Source organism: Podarcis cretensis (genome assembly GCF_951804945.1).
Source record: "Podarcis cretensis genome assembly, chromosome: 3".
Taxonomy (NCBI): Eukaryota; Metazoa; Chordata; class Lepidosauria; order Squamata; family Lacertidae; genus Podarcis; species Podarcis cretensis.
This window is the reverse complement of record NC_137172.1, coordinates 601,346-629,036: the sequence shown is the minus strand read 5'-3', so window position 1 is coordinate 629,036 and position 27,691 is coordinate 601,346. Positions and strand designations below refer to the sequence as shown.

Sequence of the window (27,691 nt, the reverse complement as noted above, 5' to 3'; positions counted from 1 at the left end):
GCAAGGCCCAGCATTGCAGCGGGTTGGAGTAGATGACCCTCAGGGATCCCTCCCAATTCTGTATTTCTATGATTCTCTGGCCAGCCCCACCTGGGCCTGAGTTCTCCGAGCCCCTCTTTGTGAGACAGAGGGTCTCTTTCTGGAGCCAGCTGGGTGGAGCTGCCTGAGCTGTCCCAGCAGGAGGCTGGGCTGGGGCCGGATCCTCCCAGCTGGGATAGGGGCGCTGGGAGTCCTCCTGGCGGCCGCAAAGCACATCTGGTCCCCGAGGAGGAGGATCAGGGCCGGCAGCAGCAGCAGCAGCAGGAGGGATGGCTGAGCCAGAGTCTGTGGCCGGGACTGGGGAGAAGATGACGCTTGGCCCCTGCGCCCCCCAGGCTGCCTGCCTCCTGTGCCGTGGGAGTAGCAGCCAGAGGGAGTCCCAGCTGTCCTCATCCTTGGGTCGCAGACGGAGGGGACCAGTGGGGCTGAGCAGGAGCCAGAGAAGGGGCAGCAGAGCCAAAGGAGGCAGCCAGCTGTCCAGGGACAAAGGGCCAGTCCCAGCTGCAAGGAGGGTAAGGAGGGCAGCAGCCAGGGGGCAGCCGATGGCTCATAACCAGGGGGGCTCTGTTCTGCATCCACAGCTGGATGCCAGTGGCTGGAAACGGAGCAGGGGAGAGGGTTGCCCTCACGCTCGGATCCTGCTCGTGGATTTCCCGCAATGGGCATAGGATGCTGGACTAGGTGGGATCCCCACTGACCAACAGCTAGGCTGGTCTGATAGAACCTCCAGTTCCAGAGGCAGTCTATCTAGACTTCTGGGTTCTTTGGGGTATTTGGCCGCTGGGCTAGCTGGGCTCCCCTGGGCCTGATCCAGGAGGGCTCGCCTCGTGTTCCTCTGTTCATAAGCAGCACGCCACACCTGGAACTGCTGGTTCAAGGAAGGAGGGAGGGCTTGCAGAGCAAGGCTGGGAGCAGGGTGGGCGTGTGGTGGGTCACCCCAGAGACTGCTGAACGATGACTCCTGCCTCAATTGCTAGCCAGGCTGGCAGCCCCACTGCTGGCCAGGCACATTCCCTGTTCCCATTGCAGAGGAGCCTGGGGTTTGCGGCTTGAGAGATGGCGCTGAGGCCCAACAAAGCATTGATTGATTGATTGATTGCACTTCTATCCCACCAGAGAGCATAAGGAACATAGGAAGCTGCCTGTGTTCTATCTAGCTCAGAATTGCCTACTGCTCTCTAGGGTTTCAGACACGGAGTCTCTCCCAGCCCGGGGCCTTTGGCATGGAAGGTCTGCCACTCTGCCGCTGAGCTACGTGGCACACGTGGTTCTGTCCCTCCCCATTTTAGCCTCATAGCAACCCTGCCAGGGAGGTCAGGCCGAGAGTGACTGACTGACCTACGGCCACACCCAGTCCGCTTCCTGGCCGAGTGGGGATTCGAACCCTGGTCTCTGCCAGGCCCCATTTGGACACTTCTATGGCACACTGGCTCTTATGCAGCTGGGGTGGCGCTGTGGGTTAAACCACAGAGCCTAGGGCTTGCCGATCAGAAGGTCAGCAGTTCGAATCCCTGCAACGGGGTGAGCTCCCGTTGCTCGGTCCCTGCTCCTGCCAACCTAGCAGTTCGAAAGCACGTCAAAGTGCAAGTAGATAAATAGGTACCACTCCAGCAGGAAGGTCAACGGCGTTTCCGTGCGCTGCTCTGGTTCGCCAGAAGTGGCTTAGTCATGCTGGCCACATGATCCGGAAGCTGTACGCCGGCTCCCTCGGCCAGTAAAGCGAGATGAGTGGTGCAACCCCAGAGTCGGTCATGACTGGACCTAATGGTCAGGAGTCCATTTACCTTTACCTATGGCACACTGGCTCTTATGCGGCTGGAAGTGTAGGGAGTCGTAGGGTTGGAAGGGGCTCCCAAGGCTCATCTAGTCCACCCCATTGCAGTACATGAATTGCAGCTAAACAGCTGGAACAAAGGGACATAAAAAGAGCACAAGGGCACCCTCAGCCAAGCCCCCAGTTCTGTGGGGAGTGGGTCATGTGATGTCCTTGCTCTAGGGCCAGAGGAATGTGTGGCTTGGGCCTGGCCAGCCCAGCAGGCGGACAGGCAGGGGCCCATTGGTAGCGCCACCTTGGGCTGACGCTGCTGCGTCTCCTCGTCCTCAGGGCCGCAGGAGGGCCCCTGTTGCTGCCCGGGAGCAAAGTCGCGTGCAGACCCTCCGCCAGGCTTTCCTCGCCCTGCAGGCGGCGCTGCCCGCTGTGCCCCCTGGCACCAAGCTCTCCAAGCTGGACATCCTCCTACTGGCCACCAGCTACATCACCCACCTGAGCCAGACCCTCCAGCAGGGGTCCCTCGCCCCCAGGATGCCCCCAGCAGCCTTCTTGCACCCACTGAAGGTAAGGGGGGAGGGAGAGGGCTGGTCTCCCCCTCTTGGGGTCTGGCCTTGGCAGTTGCGAACGGGCAATGGAGGGGGCTCGCTTTGGCAGCATCTGCCAGGGAACTGGCAAGCCCAAGTCGCACGTTGAAGCACTGGCGGTTTCCTCACAAGGAGCCCTGCGAGGCGGGCGGGAATATCTGTTCAGCAGCCAGAGTCCTTTGGGGAAGCCCTGGGGGGGGGGTCCCTGTGCCTCCCCCAAGTTTGTTTGCTTTGCTTCATTTTTGGCCTTTGCACCCTGCTCTTTCACCAAAATGGCGTCCAGAGTGACCTATATACATTTGAAATGAGACAGGCCCTACCAGCAGGCTAACACTCCCCGTCACCAAAAAACCTCACGGCATGCAAGGTAACAGCAACAGGGAGGGAAGAGGAAAACTCAAAACTTAGGCACTGATTTTGAAATAATAATAATAATAATAATAATAATTTATTCTTTATACCCAGCCACTCTGGACAGCTCCCAATCAAGTATTAAAAACAGTACAGCGTTAAATGTTAAAAACTTCCCTGAACAGGGCCGCCTTCAGATGTCTTTTAAAGATAGGATAACTACTTATTTCCTTCACATCTGAAGGGAGGGCTTTCCACAGGGTGGGTGCCACCACCAAGAAGGCCATCTGTCTGGTTCCCTGTAACTTGGCTTCTCGCAGGGAGGGAACCGCCAGAAGGCCCTTGGGAGATGGACCCTGGTGTCCGGGCTGAGCGATGGGGGTGGAAACGCTACTTCGGATATACTGGACCGAGGCCATTTAGGGCTTTAAAGGTCAGCACCAATACTTTGAATTGTGCTCGGAAACGTACTGGGAGCCAATGTTTCAAGACCGGTGTTATGTGGTCTCAGCGGCCGCTCCCAGTCACCAGTCTAGCTGCCGCATTCTGGATTCGTTGTAGTTTCTGGGTCACCTTCAAAGGTAGCCCCATGTATAGCGCATTGCAGTAGTCCAAGCGGGAGATAACCAGAGCATGCACCACTCTGGCAAAACAGTCTGCAGGCAGGGAGGGTCTCATCCTGCATACCAGATGGAGCTGGTAGACAGCTGCCCTGGACACAGAACTGACCTGCGCCTCCATGGACAGCTGTGAGTCCAAAATGACTCCCAGGCTGCGCACCTGGTCCTTCAGGGGCACAGTTACCCCATTCAGGACCAGGGAATCCCGCACACCCGCCCGCCTCCTGTCCCCCAAAACAGTACTTCTGTCTTGTTGATTATGATTATTATGATTGGCTGGCCCAGATCAGAGGCAGGAGGGGCCCGACAGAGCAGCAGGGCTCCTCTCGCTCCTTCTCCCCCTCACCCCCATCTCACCTTCCTGTCTTGCAGAAGTGGCCCCTGCGCTGCGCCCTCTACATGGGCTCCTGGCCTGGAGGCCGCCCTTCCACAGAAGCAGCAGTCGTACCCTTGCCTGCCCCCGGCGGGTGGGCTCAGACGGGTCCTGACGCCGGGGGGGTACAGCCAGGACCCGTCTCCGTGAAGGAAGACCTGACGGTGGACCGGACTCCCTCGGAAGGGAGATGATTCTCTAGCTGAAATTCCTGCACTGCAGCGGGTTGGGCTGGATGACCTTTGGGTATCCCTCCAACTTTACAGTTATCCGTTTCTCCCAGGGGTGATGGTGCCATGGGGTGCTTCCTGCCTCGTGGAAAAGCCTGGATGCCCCCAAACCCTCCTCTGCCCTCTGGGGCTGCATTTGGAGGGACAGTCGAGTCCCAGGCTGTGCTCTTCCCAGAGCGGGTTACAGGACCCCTCTGGACCCCTTAAAAGCTGTTTGTAGGGCGGACTGGAGTCCATATCATCTAAGGCAGGAGGTCTTAGGTGGGTCAGAGGGGAGGTGACCTGGCGCAAGACCACTTCCAGCATTTCACAGAATCCTCGAGTCGGAATGTACACCTGGGGTCATCTAGTCCAACCCCCTGCATTGCAGGCATTTGTTCAGAAACATCTTTTACAACTGTTCTATATAAGCAGCTTGCCTTTGCGTGGGGTTCCCCCTCCTGCAACGTGTGCTCAGACTTGCTGCCTGCTGGAATCCTAGAGGTGGAAGGGACTCCCAAGGTCCTCTAGTCCACCCCTGGCGCTGAGCTTATGGCCCCCTGCTATGCCACCCCCCAGTCTGTTTCCAGGGCTAGTGGAAAGGGCTGGTTTTGACTGCTAAAGCCCTTTAGGGTTTGGGACCAGAAGGCTGTGGGGCTGAGCTGCCTCTTCCTGCGGGATCAACTCGGCCTGGAGCCCAGAGGACGGGCCTTTCCTTGCCAGAGACCCCAGAAAGGCCTTCCTGAATTTGTGGGGGTTTGGCACGGACAAAACCCTTTTATCTCCCCCGGCCTTTGAAACTTGCCGCAGCTCTGGACAGCTGTTCTTCTTTGAGTCTTCCATCTTGTGCATCTTTGGGTCCCAAACCTTTTTAGGGGCCTGCCCCCTAGGTTCCCTCCATGCATCCCCAGTGCCCCCTACCCTACAGAAAACCCTATTCAGAATGGCGGCTTGCGCGTCTCGCTACGAGGAAGAGAACTCCATCAAATCCAAACCAGTCACAATCGTTTGCAGTTTGTTCAGATTCCAGTTCAAACCAGTTGAATTTGATCTGGGGAGACCAGCTGACCATCATCTCCCCCTCCCTCTCAGCGCCCCCTAGGCAACCCCACCACCTACTTAGGGACGCACTGACCTAGTGCCTAAATCTTGATGTTGCACCATGCTTTTACTGCATTGAATTTTGCCAGCTCCTGAAACACACACAATCTGTATTAACAAAACTGCATCCTTTGCACAGTGTGGCTCTGAGCATGTGCAGAGTGCATTTCTACGGCTGCAAGAAGATTGGGGTGGATCCCCTGGGTCCCTGAGGAGGGGGTCTGGGCATCCTTGGGGCATCTTTTTTTCTGGAAGAACCCCATGGGAGGCGTGGGGTGGGGAGAAAAACCTATATTTGGTGGGGCTGCCTGTGGGGCTAAGAGAAGCTCAGGCTTCCAGTTTCTGCTTGTGGGGCGATGGGGGGAGAAGGAAAGCAGCCTCATCTGTTCTTCTCTGGGAAAGGGGGCTGGGGCCAAGGCCGAACTCATAAATCCACCCTGGCCCCAGACCAAAGCCTTCCCTAACGAGCGAGCTAACGAGCTTTCCTCCTCCTCCTCCAGGCAGGACCCTCAAAGGTCCGTGGAAAGAGGGGTCACCCAGCCCTGCAAAAGTCCAGCTGCTCCCAGACAAGAGATATTTTTAGGGGGTGAATTGGCGTTGACGTTCCCAGGAAAAGTTGGCTCAGCCACTCAGCAGCTGGGCCACCCCCCACTCCCTCCCCACGGCTTAAGGGCCCGGAGCAGGAGCCAGGGAGAGCGGCTTATGGGGCAGAGGAGCATGGGGGAAGGGGTGGCATGTGGGGCACCGAGGCGAGGCCTCCAGGGCTGCTAGGACTTCTTTGTGCAGTTAACCTACGAAACTCACTGCCACTGGAGGCAGCAAGGCTCTTGAATGCCAGTTGCTGGAAAGCAGTAGGGGGGGAAAGCCAGTCACGGAACCGAGAAATTACACAAAACAAATGAAATACTGTGGAAATCCCTGAAACGAGAAGTAATCAACTAGAAATAAACTAAATAATAAACATCAAAAAGTTTAAGGAAAGAATTAGAAAAACCTAGAATTCTACAAAGCCTTAACGAGGTCTGTAGCTGGCATCCCGTTAAGGCTTTGTACAATTTTCCAATTTTTTCCTTAAACTTTTCAATTTTTATTATTTCCCCAAATATGGCTGAGTTCCCCAAAGATGGAATCCCCACCAGGGACCCTCAAACCCAGCAGGAAAGAGCAGCAGCTTGTCTCCTGGCACAGAAGGGCCTGTTTGCTGGATCCGGCCAGAGGGGACCCATCTAGACACAGAATCCTAGAACTGCAGAGTGGAAGGGAGCCTGCGGTCATCTAGTCCAACCCGCTGCAGTGCAGTGGTCCTGTTCTCGTAGAGGCCAGCCAGGGGGCTGTGGGAGGCGGGCAAGAAGGATTCGAGCTCCCTGGCGAGTTTCCACCCAGAGCCGCTGCCTCCTCCTCCTCCTCCATGCTGGGCACCACGTCCTCCTGTTTTCCAGGGTCTATCCAGCCTGTGATTTCCAGGTTCCCCCCTCCGCCTGCATCCCTGACTGTGGTTTGCATGAGGCAGTATGGAGTAGTGGTTAGAGTGTTGGACTGGGATCTGAGAGAAAAGGCTTCAAATCACCACTTGGCCACAAAGCTGCCTGGGTGACCCATTCTCTGTCTTTTTCGGAGCCTGGCCTACCTTACAGGGTTGCTGTGGGGATTAGAAGGAGAGGGGAGAACGGTGGGCTCCACGTTGAGCTCCTGGGGAGCAAAGGCGGGTTATAATAGTAATAATAATATTAATAAAATTTATTAATATTTATACCTCGCCCTCCCCAGCCAGAGCCGGGCTCAGGGCGGGTAACACCAATAAAAATTTCAGTAAAAAACATAATAAGTAAAAAAATACAGATTAAAATGCAATTTAAAATGCAGCCTCATTTTAAAAGTAGTCCACAGATCAAAACCATAAGGGGAGGGAAACATAAAGGTCAGACTGAGTCCAGACCAAAGGCCAGGCGGAACAGCTCTGTCTTGCAGGCCCTGCAGAAAGATGTCAAGTCCCGCCGGGCCCTGGTCTCTTGGGACAGAGCATTCCACCAAGTCGGGGCCAGTGCTGTAAAGGCCTTGTCCCTAGTTGAGACCAATCTAACCACCTTGCGACTTGGGACCTCCAAAGTGTTGTCATTTGTGGACCTTAAGGTCCTCCGCGGGGCATACCAGGAGAGGCGGTCCTGTATTATAAATATAATAAATAAGTTCCAGTGGACACAACAACGGGCCCCACATGCACAGCGGCGCCCCTTGAGCAGAGCCCCAGACGTCTTCCGAGAGCAGCCCAGCAAGGCAGGATTTGAACCCGGCTCCCTCAGTCCCCAGCTTCCACCCACGAAGCAGCCAGCAGCAACAAGAACCGTTTTTATTAACAGCAGCCAAAATCCTTCGCTGAGCGTTGTCAGAATGGCAAGGAACCGGGGAAACAGAACCGCTCAGAGGAAGTGCAAGACGGGGTACAGAAAACAGAAAACGAGAGGGGATGACGAGGCCCACGAGCGGACGGGGGGGGGCTGCCGTCAAGGGAGCCGCTGAGATGGAGGAATGTCTGGAAGTGGAATGAGAGGGTACCCCCCACCCCACTGAAGGTCCAGGGGGGCTTCTTTGGTGAGGCCTCAGGTGGGTGGGCTGCAGGGCTCTGAGGACCCAGACACTCCAGCCTCGCCCAGTGTGCTTGAGTTATGGGGGGGGCAGCCCCCCACCCACACTTAAGAGATTGGCACATTCACAGTATGGCAGGAGGGACCCCGGAAAGGGCTGCTCCATCACCCAGATGTGGGGTCCAGTCTGACCCCCCTCCAGTGCTCATCCAGGATCCAGTGCAGAGTGGCCCACGGTGCCCCAAGGAGGGTCCGGGACCCCCTTCTCCCTGGGGGGTGTCCTCTCTCGGAACAGAGCCAAGCCCTGCAGACACCCCCGCCTGCCTGCTCCCGCCGTCCCGCTCAGAGGGCTGTCTCCCGCAGGATGTAGCTGTGGCTCCCGCCTGGCCGGGCCGCCCCCTCCCCGGGGGGCTCCTCTCCCTCATCGCCCCCCCCAAGGGGCAGCCCCTCCGGAAGCCCATTCAGCAGCCCGTTGCTGGTCTTCTCCACAGTCAGGGGGACGGGCTCTGAGCAGTTTCCGTCCTGGGCAGAGAGAGAGAGAAAGGGCACAAGTCAAACGCCGACTCTGCAGGTCTGCGGTTTAGTACCATAGAATTTTAAAGTTTGAAGGGACCTCAAGCGTCATCTAGTCCGGCCCCTTGCAACGCGGGAATCTCAGCTAAAGCATCCCTGACAGACGGCCACCCAACCTGTTTCAAAACCTCCAATGAAACTGAGTGCCAGCTCTTACTGTCAGAATGCTCTTCCTGATGTTGAGTCGGAATCTCCCTTCTTGTCACTCGAAGCCACAGGTTCGAGTCCTGCCCTCCAGAGCAGGAGAAAACAAATTTGCTCCCTCTTCCATGCGGCAACACATGAGATATTTGAAGATGGCTCTCCTATCTCCTCTCAGTCTCCTCTTTTCCAGGTTAAACATAACCCAGTTCCATCAACCGTTCCTCATACGGCTTGGTTTCCAGATCCTCTTGGTCTCCCTCCTCTGCACACCTCCCAGCGTGTCAACATCCTTCTTAAATTGTGGCGCCCAGAAGTGGACACAGGATCCTCGGTGGGGGTCTGACCAAGGCAGAATCGAGTTTGACTATTCCTTCCCTTGACCTGGACACTAGACTTCTGTTGATGCAGCCTAGAATAGCATTAGCCATTTTTGCTGCTGCATCACACAATGGATGTTCAGCTTGTTCAGCTTGTGGTCTACTAAGACCCCCAGATCCTTTTCACAAGCCAGGTGTCCCTCACCTTGTGAACTGCCCTGAGATTTTGTCACGAAGGGCGATATATAAATCTAATAATAATAATAACCTTCTATTTGTGCATCTGGTTCTTCCGGCCTAAATGCAGAACCTGACCTTTGTCGCTATTGAAATATATTTTGTTAGCTTGCACCCAGTTCTCCAGTCTGTTACGGTCATTTTGAATTCTGATTTTGACTTCTGTGGCATCAGCTACAGTACTCCATCTGCAAATTGGGTGAGCATCCCCTCGATTACGTCATCCAAGTCCTTTTAAAGGTAAAGGGACCCCTGACTGTTAGGTCCAGTCGTGGACGACTCTGGGGTTGCGGCGCTCATCTTGCTTTACTGGCTGAGGGAGCCGGCGTACAGCTTCCGGGTCATGTGGCCAGCATGACTAAGCTGCTTCTGGCGAAACAGAGCAGCGCATGGAAACGCCGTTTACCTTCCCGCCGGAGTGGTGCCTATTTATCTACTTGCACTTTGACGTGCTTTTGAACTGCTAGGTTGGCAGGAGCAGGGACCGAGCAACGGGAGCTCACCCCGTCGCGGGGATTCGAACCGCCGACCTTCTGATCGGCAAGTCCTAGGCTCTGTGGTTTAACCCACAGCGCCACCCAAGTCATTTAGAAAGACGCTGAACAACAACAGTCCCAGGACAGGAGCCTGCAGCCCCCACTTGTCCCCTTTTCCCAGGATGCTAAACTTTCCCCTTGCTTACCCTTCTTCGCATTTGCTGCTTTAGCGCCCCTTTCTCAGTTTGGGGCGGTCTATCTGGAGCTCTTCGCAACCCCTTTTTTCCCCCTCCAACCCCCCTCGGTGCGCTTCTCAGGGCTCCAAAGCGCATGGGAGGTTGCCTTGCCCAGCCTGCCCCCTCCCAGAACTCCCCCCCCCCCACTCAAGGCGCACGCAGAAAACCTCACCTCTTGGGGGCTGCAGACCCCACAGCGCAGCTTCTCTTGGTACCTCGCCGGCAAGCAGCAGAACAGGCGGGGCAGCACAGGGAAGATGGTCCGGGGGTCCACGTCCTTCCCCCGCGTGGGGCCTGGGGGGGGGGGGGAAAGAAGGCAGCATTACTGGGCTCCAGCAGCGTCACACCCCCTCCTGATGGGGCTGGAAGAGGCGGCCCTGCTCAGTCTCCTAGGCACCCGCAGTGTGGCATGAGCCCAGGTGCCAGGCAGAATGCCAAGGCACAGTGAAGGCGCACAAAGGGTCTGGTTGGAAGGGCCCCCCAACACCCCCCCCACTTCACCCTTCTGCCTTCCATGCCCCCAACTCCAGGCTTCTTTTATACATTTATTAGATTAGAGGGCCTTCTCGGTGGTGGCACCGGCTCTGGGGAACGCCCTCCCAGCAGATGCCAAAGAGATAAACAACTACCTAACATTTAGAAGACATCTGAAGGCAGCCCTGTTCAGGGAAGTTCTTAATGTGTGACATTTTAATGTATTTTTAATCTTTGTTGGAAGCCGCCCAGAGTGGCTGGGGAAACCCAGACAGATGGGCGGGGTACAAATATTATTAAACACCCCCCCACACTATAAAATGCTGGTGGAGGCTTCAAAGAAGAATGAAATAAGGATTCCACCCTCTGCAATGGCAAGGGGGGCAGAGGCCTCGGCCCCTGGCTCGCCGGGTGCAGAATACGCACACAGACCCCAGCGCCTGCCCCCTTTGCCTCTTCTGACTTGGGCCAGCTCTGCTCCTCCAGTCGCAGGAACCTCTGAAGGGCCCATCTGGTCCAGTCTCCTGTTCTCACAGTGGTCAACTAGGTGCCCATAATGGGACACCCGCAAGCAGGATCCGAGCATCATCATCATAATTTTTATTTATACCCTGCCCTCCCCAGCCAAGAGCGGGCTCAGGGCAGCTAACGTTAGATATAAAAACAAATTGATTGAAATACAACTTAAAAACAAGATTAAAATACAACATTAAAACATTAAAATGCAGCCTCATTTCAGTGGAAACTCAAATCAAAAACTTTTTTGGGGATGAAAACGTCAAGTCTTCACCACGGCTAACTTTCCAGACTGGTCCTACATGGGCCAGAAAAAGCCAGTGAAGTCCCCAAATGGGAATTCCATCACAGGAGGAGAAAGGAAAGAGGGGGAGGGGATCAAGTTGATTCCAAGCCAAAGGCCAGGCGGAACAACTCCGTCTTACAGGCCCTGAGGAAAGAAATCAGATCCTGCAGGGCCCTGGTCTCAGGAGACAGAGTGTTCCACCAGGCTGGAGCCACCACTGAGAAGGCCCTGGCCCTATCGGAGGCTAATCTAACTTCCTTAGGGCCCGGGACCTCTAGGGTGTTGCTATTTATGGACCTTAAGGTCCTCCGTGGGGCATATCGGGAGAGGCGGTCCCGTAGGTACGAGGGTCCTAGGCTGTGAGCATCGCTCTCCCCTCCTGTGGCTTCCAGCAACTGAGATTCACAAGCATTGCTGTCTCTGCAGAGCCATCAATCACCCTCCTCCCCTCCATGCAATTATCTGATCCCGTTTAAAACCATCCAAAATGGCAGCCATCATTGCCTCCTGAGGGAGGGAGTTCCACAGGTTAACAATAAACTGCAAGAGGAAGTCCTTTCAAATTTCCTCCGTCCCGAATCTTCCAACACTCAGCTTTGTGGGGCGACCACGAAATCGAGCGCCACCCGCGCTCCCGTCCTACCTGTGAGGAGACTGACCAGCAGTCCCACGACAATGACGGTGGTCGAGTTGTGTGCGCTGTACCACAAGTACGACAGGTTGTAGAACTTGCGCAGCCCCGTGACCCTGCAGAAAAAGGCAGAAAGGTGTTTATCTTGAAGGGAGTGTCTTGAATAATTTTCTACAAAGCACAGAAAGTTCTCCTTTTTTCTTTTCTTCTCTCCCTCCTCCCTTCTTCTGCTTTGAGTCTTTATTTACATCAGTATCTTTAATCTTTGGATCTTGCAAATTAACCTTCATAAATCTTCTTAAAATCTATCAAAGAAAGAGATGCTGGCACCTGGATGCAGCCGCCTGCCCTAGTCGTGGGGAACAAGGGGCTTCCACAAAGGGGGCAAGCAGAGACTGGGAAAATGCCCCCAGAGCGCATGGGAGGGGGGGCTGCTATACAACCACCAGCCACAGGGGGTCTTGTGGGTCTCCCAGGGGGCCGCTGGGGAAGCCAACCGCCAGGCCAGACCCAGCAGAGCCATCCTTACAACAACCCTCTAGGGTTGGCCAGTGCTGCACCCCCATACTGCGAATGCGGCTTGCCCCCCTCGCCTGTTGATGAGCCTGCCTGGACATGGAAGGCGGAGGCAGCTTGTCTTCTGCCACTCTGGAGGGAAGGGTTCGAACCCACAGCTTCACGGGGCATGAAAGGAGATTCTGACTTCACACTCAGAAGGAATATCCAAGCGCAAGAGCCGTTGGGCAGTGGGACCGACTCCCTTGGAAGGTGGTGGGCTCTCCTTCCTGGGAGGGCTGCCTGCCAGGGATGCTTGAACCATGCATTGCAGAGGGTTGGGCTGGATGACCCTCAGGGGTCCCTTCCAATTCTACAGTTCTGGAAGGAAATGGCAGGATGAGAGCTTGGAGGTAAGAGAGGAAAAGGAGGAAGAGGAAATCCTGGGCCAGACGGAAGGGCATTCCCCCACATACCTCGGGTTGAAGTAGCTTCAAAATAAGTATTTTCGGCAGTGCTGCAGTGACCCAGAAGTAATGGAGCGCGTTACTTCCAGGTTTTGCCGCTCGTGCATGCGCAGACCATCAAAGTGACGTCACACGCATGCACAGATGCGCGGACATGGGTTGCAATCACTTCTGGACACGAACGGGGCTCCAGAATGGATCCCGTTCGCATCCAGAGGTACCACTGAAACCACAAATTGCCCTGAAGCCACGCTGGGATCTGGGCAGGGGATTTTGGGTGCTCAGATCCCGTCCGCGGCACAGGGAGCCCAGAGTCCAGAGCAGCATCCCAGAATCCCTTGTCAGCCATGGCCCCATCGCTCAGGGCCACCAAACCTCTTTCCAGCAACGGTCAGGTTAAGCAAACATGGGGAAGGCATCCTGGGAACAGGAACCCCAACCTCTGGGCAGGGGGGATGCAGGGGTTAAATGGGCTCATACCCCCCCCAGCCACAAGGCTCCTTCCCTGCCGCTCTCTGCCTGGTCTACCTCGCAGGGTCATTGTTGGGATTAAATGAGCGCGGAGAAGCATGGATGCCTCCTTGGGGAAAAGGGTGGGATAGGAATGTCAGAAATAATAGTAAGCTCGACCTAAACACACACACACACACACATACAGCCAGCCCCCCAATCCTTGTGTCCTGGGGTCCCCCAGTCCCTTTCCCCATTACCTCTGTGGGGTCGCCGTCAAGGTCTGCAGCGTCGTGATGACGGCCGTTGTGAGGTTTCCGTCCGGTTGGGGGGCGCCAGTCCCGGGGGGCACAAGCACCTGGTTGGCCACCCAGCTCCCGATGCCCACCCAAAAAGCCATGGCCAGCCCGGCAGCCAAGCCAGCGACGGCCCCCTGAGGAAGAGAGTAATAGTAATAATTAATAATAAATTATTATTTATACCCCGCCCATCTGGCTGGGTTTCCCCAGCCACTCTGGGCGGCTTCCAAGCGAATATTAAAAACAATACAGCGTCAGACATTAAAAACGTCCCTAAACAGGGCTGCCTTCAGTTGTCTTTTAAACGTAAAATAGTTGTTTATTCCCTTGACATCTGCTGGGAATAATAATAATTCATTATTTAAGGTGTGTTTCTTTGACAATCATTTTTATTAGTTTTCAATTACAATAATCCAATGGCAGCCAAATTATAATACAATGACAAATCCCAACCATTCAGATGCCAAATTATGTAATTTAGGTTCCCCCCCCCGCATGGTTTGATGACGTTGCTTTGTTTCTGAGTCCCAAAATCTTGTTCATCTCAATTACGTTCCAGTCTGAATAACAATCCCTTATACAACAACTGCAATATTAACGGCATCCATTCGTCTAGATACATTAAATGGTTTATAAACCCATAGGTGAAACATTCAAACCATATCCTTATTCCTTCTGTGTGCGACGACTATTCTGTCCCTGGTCCTGTCCTTGTAAAATGTTATGTCTGCGTATTCCCAGCCGCTGCTGCTCTCCATCCTGCCTTGGGCAGAGCCAATATCCCATTGCGAGGAAGAGAGTATTAAGGGGATCCTGACCCCCCCCCATTGCAAGCTAGGCCAAGCCACCCCCATGAAAAAACCCCACCAGCTATTCTGCCAGTTGCAACGCTGGTCACCCCCTTTGGAGCGTGGGAAGAGGAGGGGAAGGCTCCTGACCCCAAAGAAAGAGGGGTGAGGGAACAACAGCTCCTAACACCCCCCCAAAAAAATAAACAGCAATACTCACCACGGAATTGGCACAAGGAAAGAACATGCCCAGGCAGAAGACCCCCAGCAGAGGGCCCCCCATCATGCCAAAGATGCTGATGGCAGCCTAAGGGGGGAGAGAATCAGAGAACCGTAGAGTTGGGACCCCCAAAGGTCATCCAGACCAACCCCAAATTATTATTTTAAAAAATCAACGTGCACCGCCTCCAAACTCAGCTCCCCCCTCCCCGGCCGCCCCCTCCACTGACCCCTTACCTGCAGCACCGAACCCATCATGGAGGAGACGTAAGCCATGCCCAGGCAGAGGAGTCCGTAGGCCAGAGCTGGGGGGAGAAGGGGCTCCAGTCAGAGGGAGAGGAGAGGCAGGGGCACCCCTGGGCTGTGTGGCTGGAGCCGTGGAGCTGGGGGCACTGGGAGGCTGCCTGCCCCCCAACCCCTCTCCCCCAGGGGCAGCTTACCTAGCAGCTTGGAGTAGAGCGTGGCCCGTCCTTCGGGGATGCTGGCCACGTAAGGGCGGATCAGGTCCTCCATGGTCACGGTGGCCAAGGAGTTGAAGGCGGAGGAGATGGTGCTGCCGAGAGAAGAGGCAGGGGGAGGGGTCAGCCGAAGGGAAGGGGGCAGAAAAAGCCCCTTGGGCAGAGCCCTCCCGGGAGACACAATGCACTTCCCTGGAAATAAACACAAGGCTCTAGTCCTCATGTTTCCGAAGGAAGATCTAAGCAGGAACACAGGCTCCATAATGTCGACACTGGCTGGCAGCACCAGCCCTCCTGGGTCTTTCCCCCCAGCCCTCCCTGGAGATGCTGCCGGCAGGGACCGAACCTGGCAGAGCCTGCGTGCCAAGCCCTGTGCTCTGGTCCTTCCATAATCATAATAATACTAATACTAATCCTAATCCTAATTATACTTATACTTATAATTTATTATTTATTATTTATACCCCACCCATCTGACTGGGCTTTCCCAGCCACTCTGGGCGGCTTCCAACAGAATATTAAAATACTGTAATCCATCAAACATTAAAAGCTTCCCTAAAGAGGGCTGCCTTCAGATGCCTTCTAAAAGTCAGATAGTTATTTATTTCCTTGACTTCTGATGGGAGGGCGTTCCACAGGGCGGGTGCCACCACCGAGAAGGCCCTCTGCCTGGTTCCCTGTAACCTCACTTCTCACAATGAGGGAACCGCCAGAAGGCCCTCAGAGCGGGACCTCAGTGTCTGGGCAGAACGATGGGGGTGGAGACGCTCCTTTGGGTCTACTGGGCCTTTGAGGCCATTTAGGGCTTTCAAGGTCAGCACCAACACTTTGAATTGTGCTTGGAATAATGAAGGGTTCTAGTCCTCATGATCCCCCAGGAAGGAAGGGCTGGCTGCCTGCCGAGCTCACCTGAGGGAGCCGCTGAAGAGGCAAGCCACAAAGAGGCCGGGGAGGCCGGGCACTCCCTGCAGGACGTCCATCACAAAGTAGAGGACCATCTGCAAGAGTGACCAAGACAAGAAGAATTTACTGATGTATGTCACAACAGCAGCCAGTGTTTTATTAGCTCAAAGGTGGAAAAGCGATGAAATGCCAACGAAAGAACAATGGCAAGAAAAGTGGATGGAATACGCGGAAATGGCAGAGCTTAAGGGCAATAAGGACTTTAAGAAAGATTGGGAACCTTTTATGATGTATATACAGAAATAACGTACTGAAATGAACTCACTTGCAGGATTCGAGTAATACATTTACAACGGACAAATATAAACAGAAAAAATAAATATGAGGATAAAATGTTAAGAATATGTCAATAAGGTATGATTTCAATGTCAATATACAAGGTATGGAAAATTACACACAGAAGAAATGAATAAGTGATAAACCAGAAAGGGAAGTTGGGGGAAGGGAATAGAAATGGGCGGGGTATAAATAAATAAATAAATAATAATAATAATAATAATAATAATAATAATAATATGCAATTTGTGTTTTTGTTTTTTGTTTTTAGTATTGATTATGGTAAATTTTGTTGGGAAATTTCAGTAATAATAATAATAATAATTTTAAAAAAAACCGCAGTAGAGGTTTGCAAAGTGGATGAGGGAGATGCAAATCAGGGGGCAACTCAGGGAGGGCAGTTGCCCCCCCCCCAAACAGGAACCGGCCCGTGAAGATCATCTGGGGCAGCCCCTGGGACAGAGACCCCACCCATTCTTCTCTGATCAATAACGGACTTAGGGGGTCCTGGGTCCCTGGATGGGGGGCTGGGCGGCAAAAGCCCACTCCAATTTTGTGTGCAACAGTATTGCCTGCACTGACCGGCAGCTGCAATGCCTCTCCGGGATTTGGGAGGGGGGTGTCTTTCTCCCGGCGGAAGCAGGCGCCTGACCCACCTGATCGGAGGAGGCGCTGCTCTGCTCGGCACTCAGCTCATGCTCCTGGTAGTAAGCAAACATCACCAGGCCGGTGAGGCAACTGAGGCAGAGGACCAGCTGCTGGCAGGGGAAGACGGCGTAGCAAGACCTGGAAGGGGGGCAGAAAGAGGGAGGGAGGATCAGGCCACCAGATCAGGCCCAGCATCCTGTTCTCCCCCCAAAGGCCCCATAGAACTAGGACTCCAGGTAGACTGCCTCTGGAGCTGGAGGTTCCACAAGGGCACCCGAAGAGGCTGCTGGATCAGGCCAAAGGAGGCAAATCTGGCCCAGCGGCCAGGCAGATGCTCCACAGGGAAAGAGGTCAGCCCCCCCACCCCAGATAGAAGCCCCCCATAGCTCCCTCTCTCTCCCAGGACATCCTTAGGCTGACCCACAGCCTCCTCCCAGCTGCCCCCTCCTGCTTCCAGGCGGGGACTGGAGCCCCTTGGGCCCCACAGCCCCACGTCTCCCAATTACCCCGCCCCCCACCCCACGGCGCCCCACTCACAGCACGGCCTGCCGCTCCGAGCGAGAGCTGAGGTATCGCTGGACCTGAGACTGGTTGACCCCGTAGAGAGACAGCATCATGAAGACGCCCCCAAAGGCCAAGGTCCAGAAGGTGTGGCGCTCGTAAGGGTCGGGGTTCAGGCTGGGGAGGGAAGGGGAGCAGAGAACGGTTGAGGTGGAAGGGAACCCCAAGGGTCATCTAGACCAACCCCAACCCCACAATGCAGGATCTCTGGCTGCTGGCCATCCACCCTCCAAGGAAAGGGAGTTCATTCCCCCAGCAAGTTACTCCTGGTGTTAGTCAGAATCTCACTTCTTGTAACTTGAAGCCATGGGTTCGAGTCCTGCCCTCCAGAGCAGGAGGAAACAAGCTTCCTCCATCTTCCATGGGGCAGCCCTTGAGATATTTGAAGATGGTTCTCATATCTATTCTCAGTCTCCTCATTTCTAGGCAAAACATTCCCAGTTCCTTCCACCGTTCCTCATCAAGCTCGGTTTCCAGACCCTTGACCCTCTTGGTCTCCCTCCTCTGCCCACCTCCCAGCTTGTCAATATCCAATATAAATTGTGGTGCCCAGAACTGGACACGATCTTCCAGAATCGAGTGGGACTCTGATTTCCCTTGACTCGGACCCTCGACTTCTGCAGATGCAGCCTGGAACAGCGCTGGTCTTTTTTGCTGCTGCATCACCCTCTGGGCTCGGGTTCAGCTTGGGGTCCACCAAGACCCCCAGATCCTTTCCCCAGGTGCTTTCCTTGTGCAGAGGTGCAGTGCAAAGGGACGGATCTGCACCCGTGGCTCTAAGGCCAGGGGCCCCGGGGCCCTGATTCTGGGTTCTGCTGGGCCCATCCCGCGGGGCAGCAGCAGACGGAGGGACCAGCCCCCCTATCCCCCCACCTGCCCCCCGACTTACTCGATGCCGGACACCTTGCCCTTCTCTGCTGCCAGCTGCCAGACGCGCCCCATGCCGCCCACTTTGACGGTGCCCACCACGATCACGGCCACCTGGCCGGCAAACATGACAAAGGTCTGGAAAACGTCCGTCCAGATCACGGCTTTGAGGCCGCCCTGCAAAGGGAAGGAGGGGGCGGTTAAAGGGGGGCAACATTCGGGGCGATCGCACTGTCCCACGGTTTCCACAGTGGGTGGTCCTGCCCCCTGGCGGGTGGGCAATGGGATTTTGTGGGGGGCTCTGAGAGGCACACTGAAGGGGGTCCCTGAATATCAGGCTTTCCTGGATCAAGTCCATCCATTCTGTGGTTTAAATGGGATTTTGAATAAGCACGGAATTAATTGTCACTGTCTTGGAGTTCCTCGTGTCGTTCTCTTCCTTAGTGGGGAGTGCAAACTGCTAATAATAATGATAATAATAATTAATATTCCCCAGAGTGGCTGGGGAAACTCAGCCAGATGGGTGGGGTCTAAATAAAAATAATTTATAACCTGCCCATCTGGACACTGCAATGCATTTTATAGGGTGAGGGGCACTAGGGATGGTCATATGGGAAAAAGGGGGCCAGAAGCCACCAATCTAGACAGGAGAAGGGGCCCAGGGGCTGCGTGGCCACTCGCACCTCCAGCCCCACCCCAGAATCATAGACTTGTGGAGCTGGGACTCCCAAGGGACATCTAGCCAACCCCCAATCAGTGGCCACTCTGTTCATGGCCGGTGGTTAAGAATTTGCCCTCTTTGGGGGCCCTGTGGAGCCTCCAACCTCCTGCAGCCCAGAATCTCTGGGGGACTCAGGCTGCCCCCTTGCCCCTTGCAGGGTCTACTCACCAGGGCGGTGTAGAGGGTGCAGACCAGCCCAATGGTCAGCACAGAGGCCCAGAGGTCAAAGTTGGTCACTGCAAGCAAGGAAGAGTCCTCAGGGAGGGGCCCTGCGGCCGAGTGCCTGCCCCTCAAGAGCAGCAGCCCAGCATCAGACCCCCCCTTCCCCCCAAGTGGGGGGCTGGGTCCAGACTGCCCACTTTCCCTGCCCCCCAGACCACCCAAAATGCTCCAGCTGCGAAAAAGCCTTGCCCCCCGGGATCAGGTCCACTTCCTCACCTGCATTGAGAGCCAGCGCTGGGGTGTAGAGGACGACCCCCATGTACACCACCTGGGGGGAGAAAGGCAGCCCCACTGTGACGTGGACCCCACAGGGCCTTTCTGGGTTGTGAACCCGCCCCAAGACCGGAGGATGAGGCAGAGTACAACTGACAAAACCCACATGCCGGGGGGGGGGGGAGCTGACTCCAGAGGAGAATCATGACCGTGATCATCCCCCCCCCCCCCCGGTTTCTGGGTCTTCCTCCCTCCCCCACCTGCCCAACAACAGCCCTGCGAGGGAGGCGAGGCTGAGAGAGAAGGCCTTGCTCTGCGCCAACTACTGAGCGCCACAGCCAAGGCAGGAAGAATGAGAGGGAAGGACGGGGGAGACAGCATGGGGGGGGGGAGAAGGAAGCGGAAGGAGGGAGGGAGGAAGACAAAGGCAAGAAGGAAGGAAGGAAGGAAGGAACTGTTTACGGAGAAATCTGAGGGCTCCCTTGGACCAAAAACATGGACCCCAGCCAGGAATACCAGGGCAAAACAGCAGCCAGGAGGCTTGGTCTTGATGGAAGACTGTCGTGACAGGATTCCCGCCTGCCACCAGGTGGAACAAGATGGAAGCCCCAAACAAAAGAGCCCCCAAACTTTTATTAGCTGCTCATCCCCATGTTAGGGACACAGGTGGCACTGTGGGTTAAACCACAGAGCCTAGGACTTGCCGATCAGAAGGTCGGCGGTTCGAATCCCCGTGACGGGGTGAGCTCCCGTTGCTCGGTCCCTGCTCCTGCCAACCTAGCAGTTCAAAAGCAGTAGATAAATAGGTACCGCTCCAGCGGGAAGGTAAAGGGCATTTCCGTGCGCTGCTCTGGTTCGTCAGAAGTGGCTTAGTCCTGCTGGCCACATGACCTGGAAGCTGTACGCCGGCTCCCTCGGCCAATAAAGTGAGATGAGCGTCGCAACCCTAGATTTGGCCACGACTGGACCTAATGGTCAGGGGTCCTTTTACATTTAATCCCCATTTTACACCCCCCCAAACTACATCACTCATACATCACGGTTACATCATGAAAGGGGAGGTCTGGTGGCAGGAATCTGAGCATCCTGGACCCTGCCCCATGGTTCCCCTTGCCCTCCACCAAACACCCATCAAGTGTAAGAAAAGAGACATTTACATTTCCCTGTTTCCCAGCCAAGTTAATCAAACCTTATTTCTGGAATGGCTGCCTGTCTGGCACTCAGGTATCAGGATGCCAGGAATTATCCCTCAGGCAGAGGGGCTGCTGAGGAGCTGAGCTCACAGGTCTATAGGAATTTCTGAAGTATTCCCAGTGAGCCAGTACATATAAAGAACTGGGTCAAAACAAACAAGATGAATTTTAACAGGGAGAAATGTAAAGTATTGCACTTGGGCAAAAAAAATGAGAGGCACAAATACAAGATGGGTGACACCTGGCTTGAGAGCAGTACATGTGAAAAGGATCTAGGAGTCTTGGTTGACCACAAACTTGACATGAGCCAACAGTGTGACGCGGCAGCTAAAAAAGCCAATGCAATTCTGGGCTGCATCAATAGGAGTATTGCATCTAGATCAAGGGAAGTAATAGTGCCACTGTATTCTGCTCTGGTCAGACCTCACCTGGAGTACTGTGTCCAGTTCTGGGCACCACAGTTCAAGAAGGACACGGACAAACTGGAACGTGTCCAGAGGAGGGCAACCAAAATGGTCAAAGGCCTGGAAACGATGCCTTATGAGGAACGGCTAAGGGAGCTGGGCATGTTTAGCCTGGAGAAGAGGAGGTTAAGGGGTGATCTGATAGCCATGTTCAAATATATAAAAGGATGTCACATGGAGGAGGGAGAAAGGTTGTTTTCTGCTGCTCCAGAGAAGCGGACACGGAGCAATGGCTCCAAACTACAAGAAAGAAGATTCCATCTAAACATTAGGAAGAACTTCCTGATAGTAAGAGCTGTTTGACAGTGGAATTTGCTGCCAAGGAGTGTGGTGGAGTCTCCTTCTTTGGAGGTCTTTAAGCAGAGGCTTGACAACCATATGTCAGGAGTGCTCTGATGGTGTTTCCTGCTTGGCAGAGGGTTGGACTCGATGGCCCTTGGGGTCTCTTCCAACTCTAGGATTCTAGGATTCTATGATTCTATATACATTTATCAGTGAATTTTTACATTTGGTATCGTGCAGCAGAGGCCCTTTGAATAGATAGGAATAAACTGTGATGAAGTGTTTTGTGGGGACAAATCACGAAAGTCACAAAAGCGATTGTGCTGGTTTTGGTAGTGGGCTGCATGCGCATGATATCTGCTGGAGGGGCAAACCGCCCCCCCCCCCAACCTATACATAAATTCCTGCAACAGAAGGAAGGAAGGAAGGAAGGAAGGAAGGAAGGAAGGAAGGAAGGAAGGAAGACAGGGAGTGAGGGAGGGAGACATGGAGAGTTTTAAGCAGAAGGACTGGGAGCTTGAGGCAGAAGCTTAAAAAGAAAAGGCCTCCTTTTCCCCATGGCTGCCGAGGCAGAGAGCCCAGGGTGGTTTTCTGCACTCACCATCTGGAAGATGAAGGTGGCTGTTCCACACACCCTCACAACCTTGTTGAACCGCAGCTCCAGGTACTGGGTGGGGCGAGAAAGAGAATTGGGGGTGTCAGTGGGGCAGAGAGCAAATATGGCTTGGCTTCCAGGCGCAGCCTTTGCCCTGTTGGTGGGAGGGCAGGAGCCCCACAAGATGGTGCCCAAGGAGCCCTGGACAGCCCCCTTGCTCTCCTGGGGCATCTGGGGCAGCATTCCTGACCCCCACCCACCCACCACGTCCCCATATGTTTCCCCCATCTGCAGGCACCACTTGAGAGGAGGGGGGACCCCAGGACGGCCAGAGACCTCCAACCGCCGGCCTCCCAGTGGGGCTGTAAGCCAGCCGGCCTCCTTGCAGGACTCGACTCAGCAGCGCCCACCAAGAAAACATCTCGAGGCGGTTTTGCCGAGAAGACAATGCGATAAAAGTGTCAGCAAGAAGAATGAATAACACCAACAGTGTAAGACTTTCAAAAAGTTAAAACGGCAACAAAATAAAAACAGACCAACTTTCCAGACACCTGTCTAAGTGAGAATATTTTGTTAGTAGGATAGGAACATCACTTGTAGTTTCAGGGGGAATTCTGAATACAATGGAGATGTAAAAGATTTGGACTATCATAAAAGATGCAGGAGGAAATGATAAATAATAGGACCCACAAAGGGGAGGAGGGAAGTCCAGGAGATTCTTTGGAATCTTGTTTTTATGTCTGATACATCTCTGTAAAATTTTAATTTAAAAAAACAAATAAATAAAGTTTTATATAACAAAGAGAGTATATTTAGTAGGTGCCAAAAAGAGTGCAATGAAGCCTGATTTTCAAGAGGCAGGGAGTTCCGCAGTGTAGATGCCACCACACCAAAAGAGCACCACACTTTGTGCCTCGGTGCCAGCTGCAGCGGGAGACAAACCCCGAGAGAAGAGGGTCGTGGGTCCAATTCTGACCCCATCTTCAGGCCAGCCCATCTCCAAGGAGACCCTCAACATCCCCACCCGCTGCCACTCACCTCGTAGGTGCTGGTCAGGCGCAGGCGGTAGAAGACGGGGATGAAGACGTGAGCGGGGATGAGGAGCCCCAGGAAGTAGGAGCACCCCAGGAACCAGTACTCGGTGCCGAAGCGGTAGATCTCGGAGGGGACGCCCAGGATGGCCACGGCCGACTGGAAGGTGGCCAGGAGGGAGAGCGCCACAGGAAAGAAGCCCATGCTGCGGTTGGCCAGCAGGAACTCCTGCGTGGTCCTCTGCTTCCCGCCACTCAGCGCGTAGAAGAGTCCGATCCCGGCCGAGAAGACCAGCAGAAGGACGAAAATGGCGTAGTCGGCCACGCCAAACGTCAGCACCGGCATGGCTGTCCCCACGGCGCAGGCTCTCCGGAGCCTCTTGGAGGGCGAGGGGCTTCTACTGTCCCTTGGCCATCACGGGAGGGACCCCCGCGCTGAAACCCGGCTCCAGCCACTCAGCCTGCCTTCCCAAAACCGGGCACCGGCTCGTCACCAGCCTGCCAAGCGCCGGCCTCGCTGCCAGGGATCCGCTGAGGCTGCCATGGCCCAGGCGAGGCGATCTGGAAGAGAGAGGGAGGACGAATGAGCCCAAGGACCCGGGAGCGCGTGACCCAGCCAGCACCCCCTCCTCCAGACACCCCAGCTCCGGGAGGCAGCAGACCTTCGCCGCTGCTAATCTCCCCGTCTCAAGGCTGCAAGGCAGAGAGGGAGCGAGCAAAGTCTTCTGGCAGGACCCCAAGTGAGGCAAGTGCCGGCTGCCAATCTTCACGGCCCGGAGTGTTTTTGGCACCAGGGAGCCAGGCCTTCCCAGCGAGGGGCAGGGAGGACTCGGAGAAGCGCCCCAGGAGCAGCGCCCGGGGCCAAAGCACACAGCCTGAGCCGCCCAAAAGCAGCCTCCGAGTGCCGAGGGCGCAGTGGGGGGTGCCACCAGGAGAAGCATCTGCTGGCGCCATCTGCCCAGCCCAGGAGAAGCAGAATTTGGGGGGTTTTAGTCGAGAGAAGAGGCAAGTAGGAGCAGATGCGATGGGAGTTTATAACATGACGCCTGGAGGGAGGGGTGGAGAAAAGCTCTTCTTCATTTCTCCTACACCAGAACTTGTAGAACGGGAAAAGAAAGGCTTTATTCTCACAGCACAGAGTTAGACAGTGGAACTCTCTCCCACAGGAGACTGGGGTGGCCACCAACTTGAATGGCTTGAAAAGAGGGTTGGACAAATTGATGGAGGAGGAGAGGGCTATGGATAGCCCAGTATCCCTGAAGGAGCGTCTCCACCCCCATCATTCTGCCCGGACACTGAGGTCCAGTGCTGAGGCCCTTCTGGCAGTTCCCTCCCTGCAAGAAGCCAAGTTACAGGGAACCAGGCAGAGGGCCTTCTCGGTAGTGGCACCCTATCCCACCAGATGTCAAGGAAATACAAAACTATCTGACTTTTAGAAGGCATCTGAAGGGAATTTTATTAATGTTTGATCTTTTATCATGTATGGGCATCTGGTTGGCCACTGTGAGAACAGGATTCTGCCCCAGATGGGCCATTGGCCTGGTCCATCGTGCTTCTCTTACGTTCTGCTCAGGTTTGCGAGGCAAAACGCTTCCTGAGGTCAGCTGCACAGAATGTCCTCTCCTCCACACGGAAAGAGAGTCGAGCAGCCCAAGGCTCTGAAAAGGCACAGGACAGAAAAGGGGCCTGATCCAGCCCTGTTTGCTCTCAGCTTGCAGAGGGGGCCGCTTGGCCTCCCAGCAGAGACTGTGGAAGGGAACCATCCATGCCCAGGTTTGGGGGGGGGAGGGGGGTTTAAGGAGAAAGCGGGTGTCCCTGTTGAGGGGGCCTGGGAAGGGTTCATAGAATCACAGCACTGCAGAGTCACAAGGGACCCCCAGGGCTCATCCAGCCTGACCTCTTGCAATGCAGGAACTGCAGTTCAAGAATCCCTGACTGATGGCCCCCCAGCCTCTGTTTGCAAACCTCCACAGAGTGAAGCCCCCATAAAAACCAGGAGGAGGAAGGCGGTCTGGCCCGGCTGAGATCCCAGAATGTGGGGACTCAGCAGGATGGAGCCAGTTGTGAAATTGCAGCCCCAAATAGCTCCTGGTAGCCTGAGAAGAAATGAGGAGAGGGAGCCCAGCAGACCTCTGTCCAATGGGGGGGGGGAGAGCAGCACAGGCCCCTTGCGGGGGGGGGAGGATCATTTGTGGGGGTCCCACATGCAGGGCTGGAAATCTGAGCTCAGGCCCCCAAAGCTGGACCTGCAAGGGCAGCCTGGGGGGAACGAGGGTCAGCGTGGAGAGGAGGGGGGCACTGCCAGGCAGCCCTCTTTGGACTCCCCCCCCCCCCCGAAGAGAAGCGAGGCTCCTCTGTGTGGCTTGGAAGCCTTCCCCAGGGCACAGCACAAAGGAATGAGAGAGACTCGCATTTCAACCAGACTCACATGTCAGCTTTTGTTATTCTCCCAATTTGCACATTCTCATCTAGGCATGACCAATATTTGTAAAGTATTTTAAGAAGGCAGAGAGCTGCACCGCATGGAAACGCCAAGCCTGTGATTTTACAATGGAAAAGAGTCATGTGAAAGAAAGAGTGGGGAAGGAGACATTCTGCTTTGTAAAGGTCAAGGGGCCCCTGACCATCAGGTCCAGTCGTGACCAACTCTGGGCTTGTGGCGCTCATCTCGCTTTACTGGCCGAGGAAGCCAGTGTACAGCTTCCGGGTCATGTGGCCAGCAGGACTGAGCTGCTTCTGGTGAACCAGAGCAGTGCACGGAAACGCCGTTTGCCTTCCCGCTAGAGCGGTACCTATTTATCTACTTGCACTTTGACGTGCTTTTGAACTGCTAGGTTGGCAGGAGCAGGGAGCGAGCAATGGGAGCTCACCCCGTCGCAGGGATTCGAACCCCCGACCTTCTGATCAGAAAGCCCTAGGCTCTGTGGTTTAATCCACAGCGCCACCCGCATCCCCTAGTAAAGGTAAAGGGACCCCTGATAGGGGTCCCTTTACATTCTGCTTAGTCGGCTAGCAAAGAAACAAATTCTGGGTCAACCGAGGCACCCGGGTGCATTGCAAGACCTGAGATGCAGCAAGCGGGCAGCTCAGGTTTAGCAAAGCAAGCAGCAGGGACAGAGTTCTCTTGCAAAGGGCTTTGCTTCCACCTAGCAAGCTCAGGTCTTGGAAAGGGCTCCTTAATCATCAGCCACAGCGCTTGGGAAACTGGGTGAGAGATTAAGCATTTAAGCAGGAGGGAGAGAGGGAGATTAGCCTCTACAACTGGCAAACTTTGAGGAGTCAGCCGGCCTCCAGGCTGCCAGTTCAAAGGAGAGTTTGGGGGGGGGGGAGACAACACCATGGAGGAAAATGACTTCTGGAGGGTGGGGGAGAAGCCGCTGAGCAACCAGCCGGGAGGGCACTGATCCTGCAGGGCACTGAGCCACAGAATGCTGAATGCTGAATGCATAGTTCCTGGGATTACGGCCCACGGTGGCTTGCTAGGGCTTGTCTGATCCTAGCAGGAGAAAAGCCGAAGTGCCGGTCTGAGGGTCAGGATAGGGGCCCAGGAGAAGCGAGGGGGGGCTTTCTCTAAAGTGCAGAAGGGGGGCTGCTGCTGCCATGTCTGCTTCCTATTTTGTTTGCAAGAGTATCGGCATTTGAGGCCTTGCAGAAGAAGAAGCAAAGAAGCGTCTGGCTGCAGCTGGATCTGGCCAAAGTGCCCCCCCCCCCAGCACAGCATCCTGCCCTCACAGCAGCCACGCAAATGCCACAATGGGGGGGGGGGCTTTGTAAGCGCAACCCAGGCACTCCCTCTGCAGCTGTGCCAAGCGGCTCAAGGCCCTCTGAGTTCAGGGGTCTCCACGGCTGACGGGGGGGGCGGGCAGGAATAAGGAGGGGTGCTATGTGTGGCCAGCTGCTCCCCACACACCTCAGGACTCCCTTGTCTTTCACATGCCCCAACTGGCATTCCCTGCCCTCACACCCAGAAGCCCCCCCACTCCCAAAATGCCCCCCCATTCAGCTGATTTTCCAGAACTGAAGAACTGTTTCTGCCCAGAGACGTGACTGGCAGCCCAGCCCAATTCTCCTGCACCCCATAGACGAGCCAGATGGGTGGGGGGTCTGGGGGAGGGAAGGTGGGCTCCCCACTCTGCCCCCTGCCCTCCGTGGGCCCCCTCTAGTTTTTCCTGACCTTCACCCAAGGACAGCATCCGAGGAGATGCGTTGGAGCCTCCAAATTGGGGGAGAGGGAGCCTCGTGACCTCACAGGAGCAACGCTGTGAGTGGGGATTTTCCACCGCCCAGGCCAGGGGCCCCAATCCCCTCGGCAACTTGCAGAGCTCAAGGGTGCTCTGCCAATCCAGCCTCCTGCCCACCAGGGGTCCGCTAGGAACAGGCTGGCTTCCTCCCGAAGGCTCTCCCGAGTCACCCAGAGCTCTGCTGTCGCAAATAATGTCAAAGCGGCAAGGACACCCAGAGGACATCCAGCCCACCCCGCCGCTCAGTGGAAAGCAGCTACAGCCTCGCTTGCGGGGGGGCCATTTCCGCCCCTCCGGGGAATCCCTCTGCCTCACCCCCTCCAGCAAAAGTGACCCCCTTCCCACCCCACAGCCAGCCCCACTGCCAAACAGATCGTACTGTTCAGAGGATGCTCCTGATATCTTGCGTCTGAATAACGCACAAGGGCTGTGGGGTCTTCATGGGGAGAGAAGAGCCCCCTTTGACACTCCTTCCCTGGAGAATTGTCAGCGGAGCTTGGGCAGCCGCCTGCCAGGGATTCTGGAGCTGCGATTCCTGCCGTGCAGGCGGGCTGGACTGGATGACCTCTGGGGGTCCCTGCCCAACTCTACAGCTCTAGGATTCCAGGATCGGGTGATGCATCCAGCGGCTAGAGGTGCACTACCCGCCCCCCCAGCCTGACTCTTTGGGGGTCCCTTCACACTGTCGGCATCACGTGGCACCTCAGGCCACGTGCAG

The 27,691-nt window shown here is 55.3% G+C and overlaps 2 protein-coding genes across 2 annotated transcripts; one reads left to right on the top strand and one right to left on the bottom strand.

Annotated features, from left to right (window-relative positions):
• Positions 1–131: 131 nt before the first annotated feature.
• On the top strand, positions 132–5,981 carry TCF23 (transcription factor 23). The gene is made up of 3 exons (XM_079971449.1): positions 132–551; positions 2,144–2,374; positions 3,738–5,981. Exons 1-3 carry the CDS (start codon positions 309–311, stop codon positions 3,930–3,932), a joined length of 669 nt encoding a protein of 222 aa, XP_079827575.1. The 5' UTR covers positions 132–308; the 3' UTR covers positions 3,933–5,981.
• A 1,400-nt stretch (positions 5,982–7,381) lies between these two features.
• Positions 7,382–25,281, bottom strand: SLC5A6 (solute carrier family 5 member 6). The gene is made up of 16 exons (XM_079968695.1): positions 25,161–25,281; positions 22,740–23,293; positions 21,708–21,773; positions 19,171–19,222; positions 18,901–18,968; positions 18,034–18,188; positions 17,121–17,261; positions 16,592–16,721; positions 15,606–15,694; positions 14,679–14,791; positions 14,476–14,543; positions 14,240–14,326; positions 13,193–13,365; positions 11,533–11,636; positions 9,786–9,907; positions 7,382–8,152 (listed from the first exon to the last, which is right to left on the bottom strand). The coding sequence occupies exons 2-16, from the start codon at positions 23,076–23,078 to the stop codon at positions 7,973–7,975; spliced, it is 1,887 nt and encodes a 628-aa protein (XP_079824821.1). The 5' UTR covers positions 23,079–23,293; positions 25,161–25,281; the 3' UTR covers positions 7,382–7,972.
• Between the last annotated feature and the right edge of the window lie 2,410 nt (positions 25,282–27,691).

Bases quoted from the DNA above. Each gene is read 5' to 3' on its own strand.
- TCF23 (XM_079971449.1), top strand. From the start codon at position 309: ATGGCTGAGCCAGAGTCTGTGGCCGGGACTGGGGAGAAGATGACGCTT. The intron at 552-2,143 runs GTAAGGAGGGCA...CCTCGTCCTCAG, and splicing joins CAGTCCCAGCTGCAAGGAGG to GGCCGCAGGAGGGCCCCTGT. The intron at 2,375-3,737 runs GTAAGGGGGGAG...CCTGTCTTGCAG, and splicing joins CCTTCTTGCACCCACTGAAG to AAGTGGCCCCTGCGCTGCGC.
- SLC5A6 (XM_079968695.1), bottom strand. From the start codon at position 23,078: ATGCCGGTGCTGACGTTTGGCGTGGCCGACTACGCCATTTTCGTCCTT. The intron at 16,722-17,120 runs GTGAGTGGGGCG...CCCCCCTTCCAG, and splicing joins TCGGAGCGGCAGGCCGTGCT to GTCTTGCTACGCCGTCTTCC. The intron at 15,695-16,591 runs GTGGGTCAGGCG...TCACTCTTGCAG, and splicing joins GCAGCGCCTCCTCCGATCAG to ATGGTCCTCTACTTTGTGAT.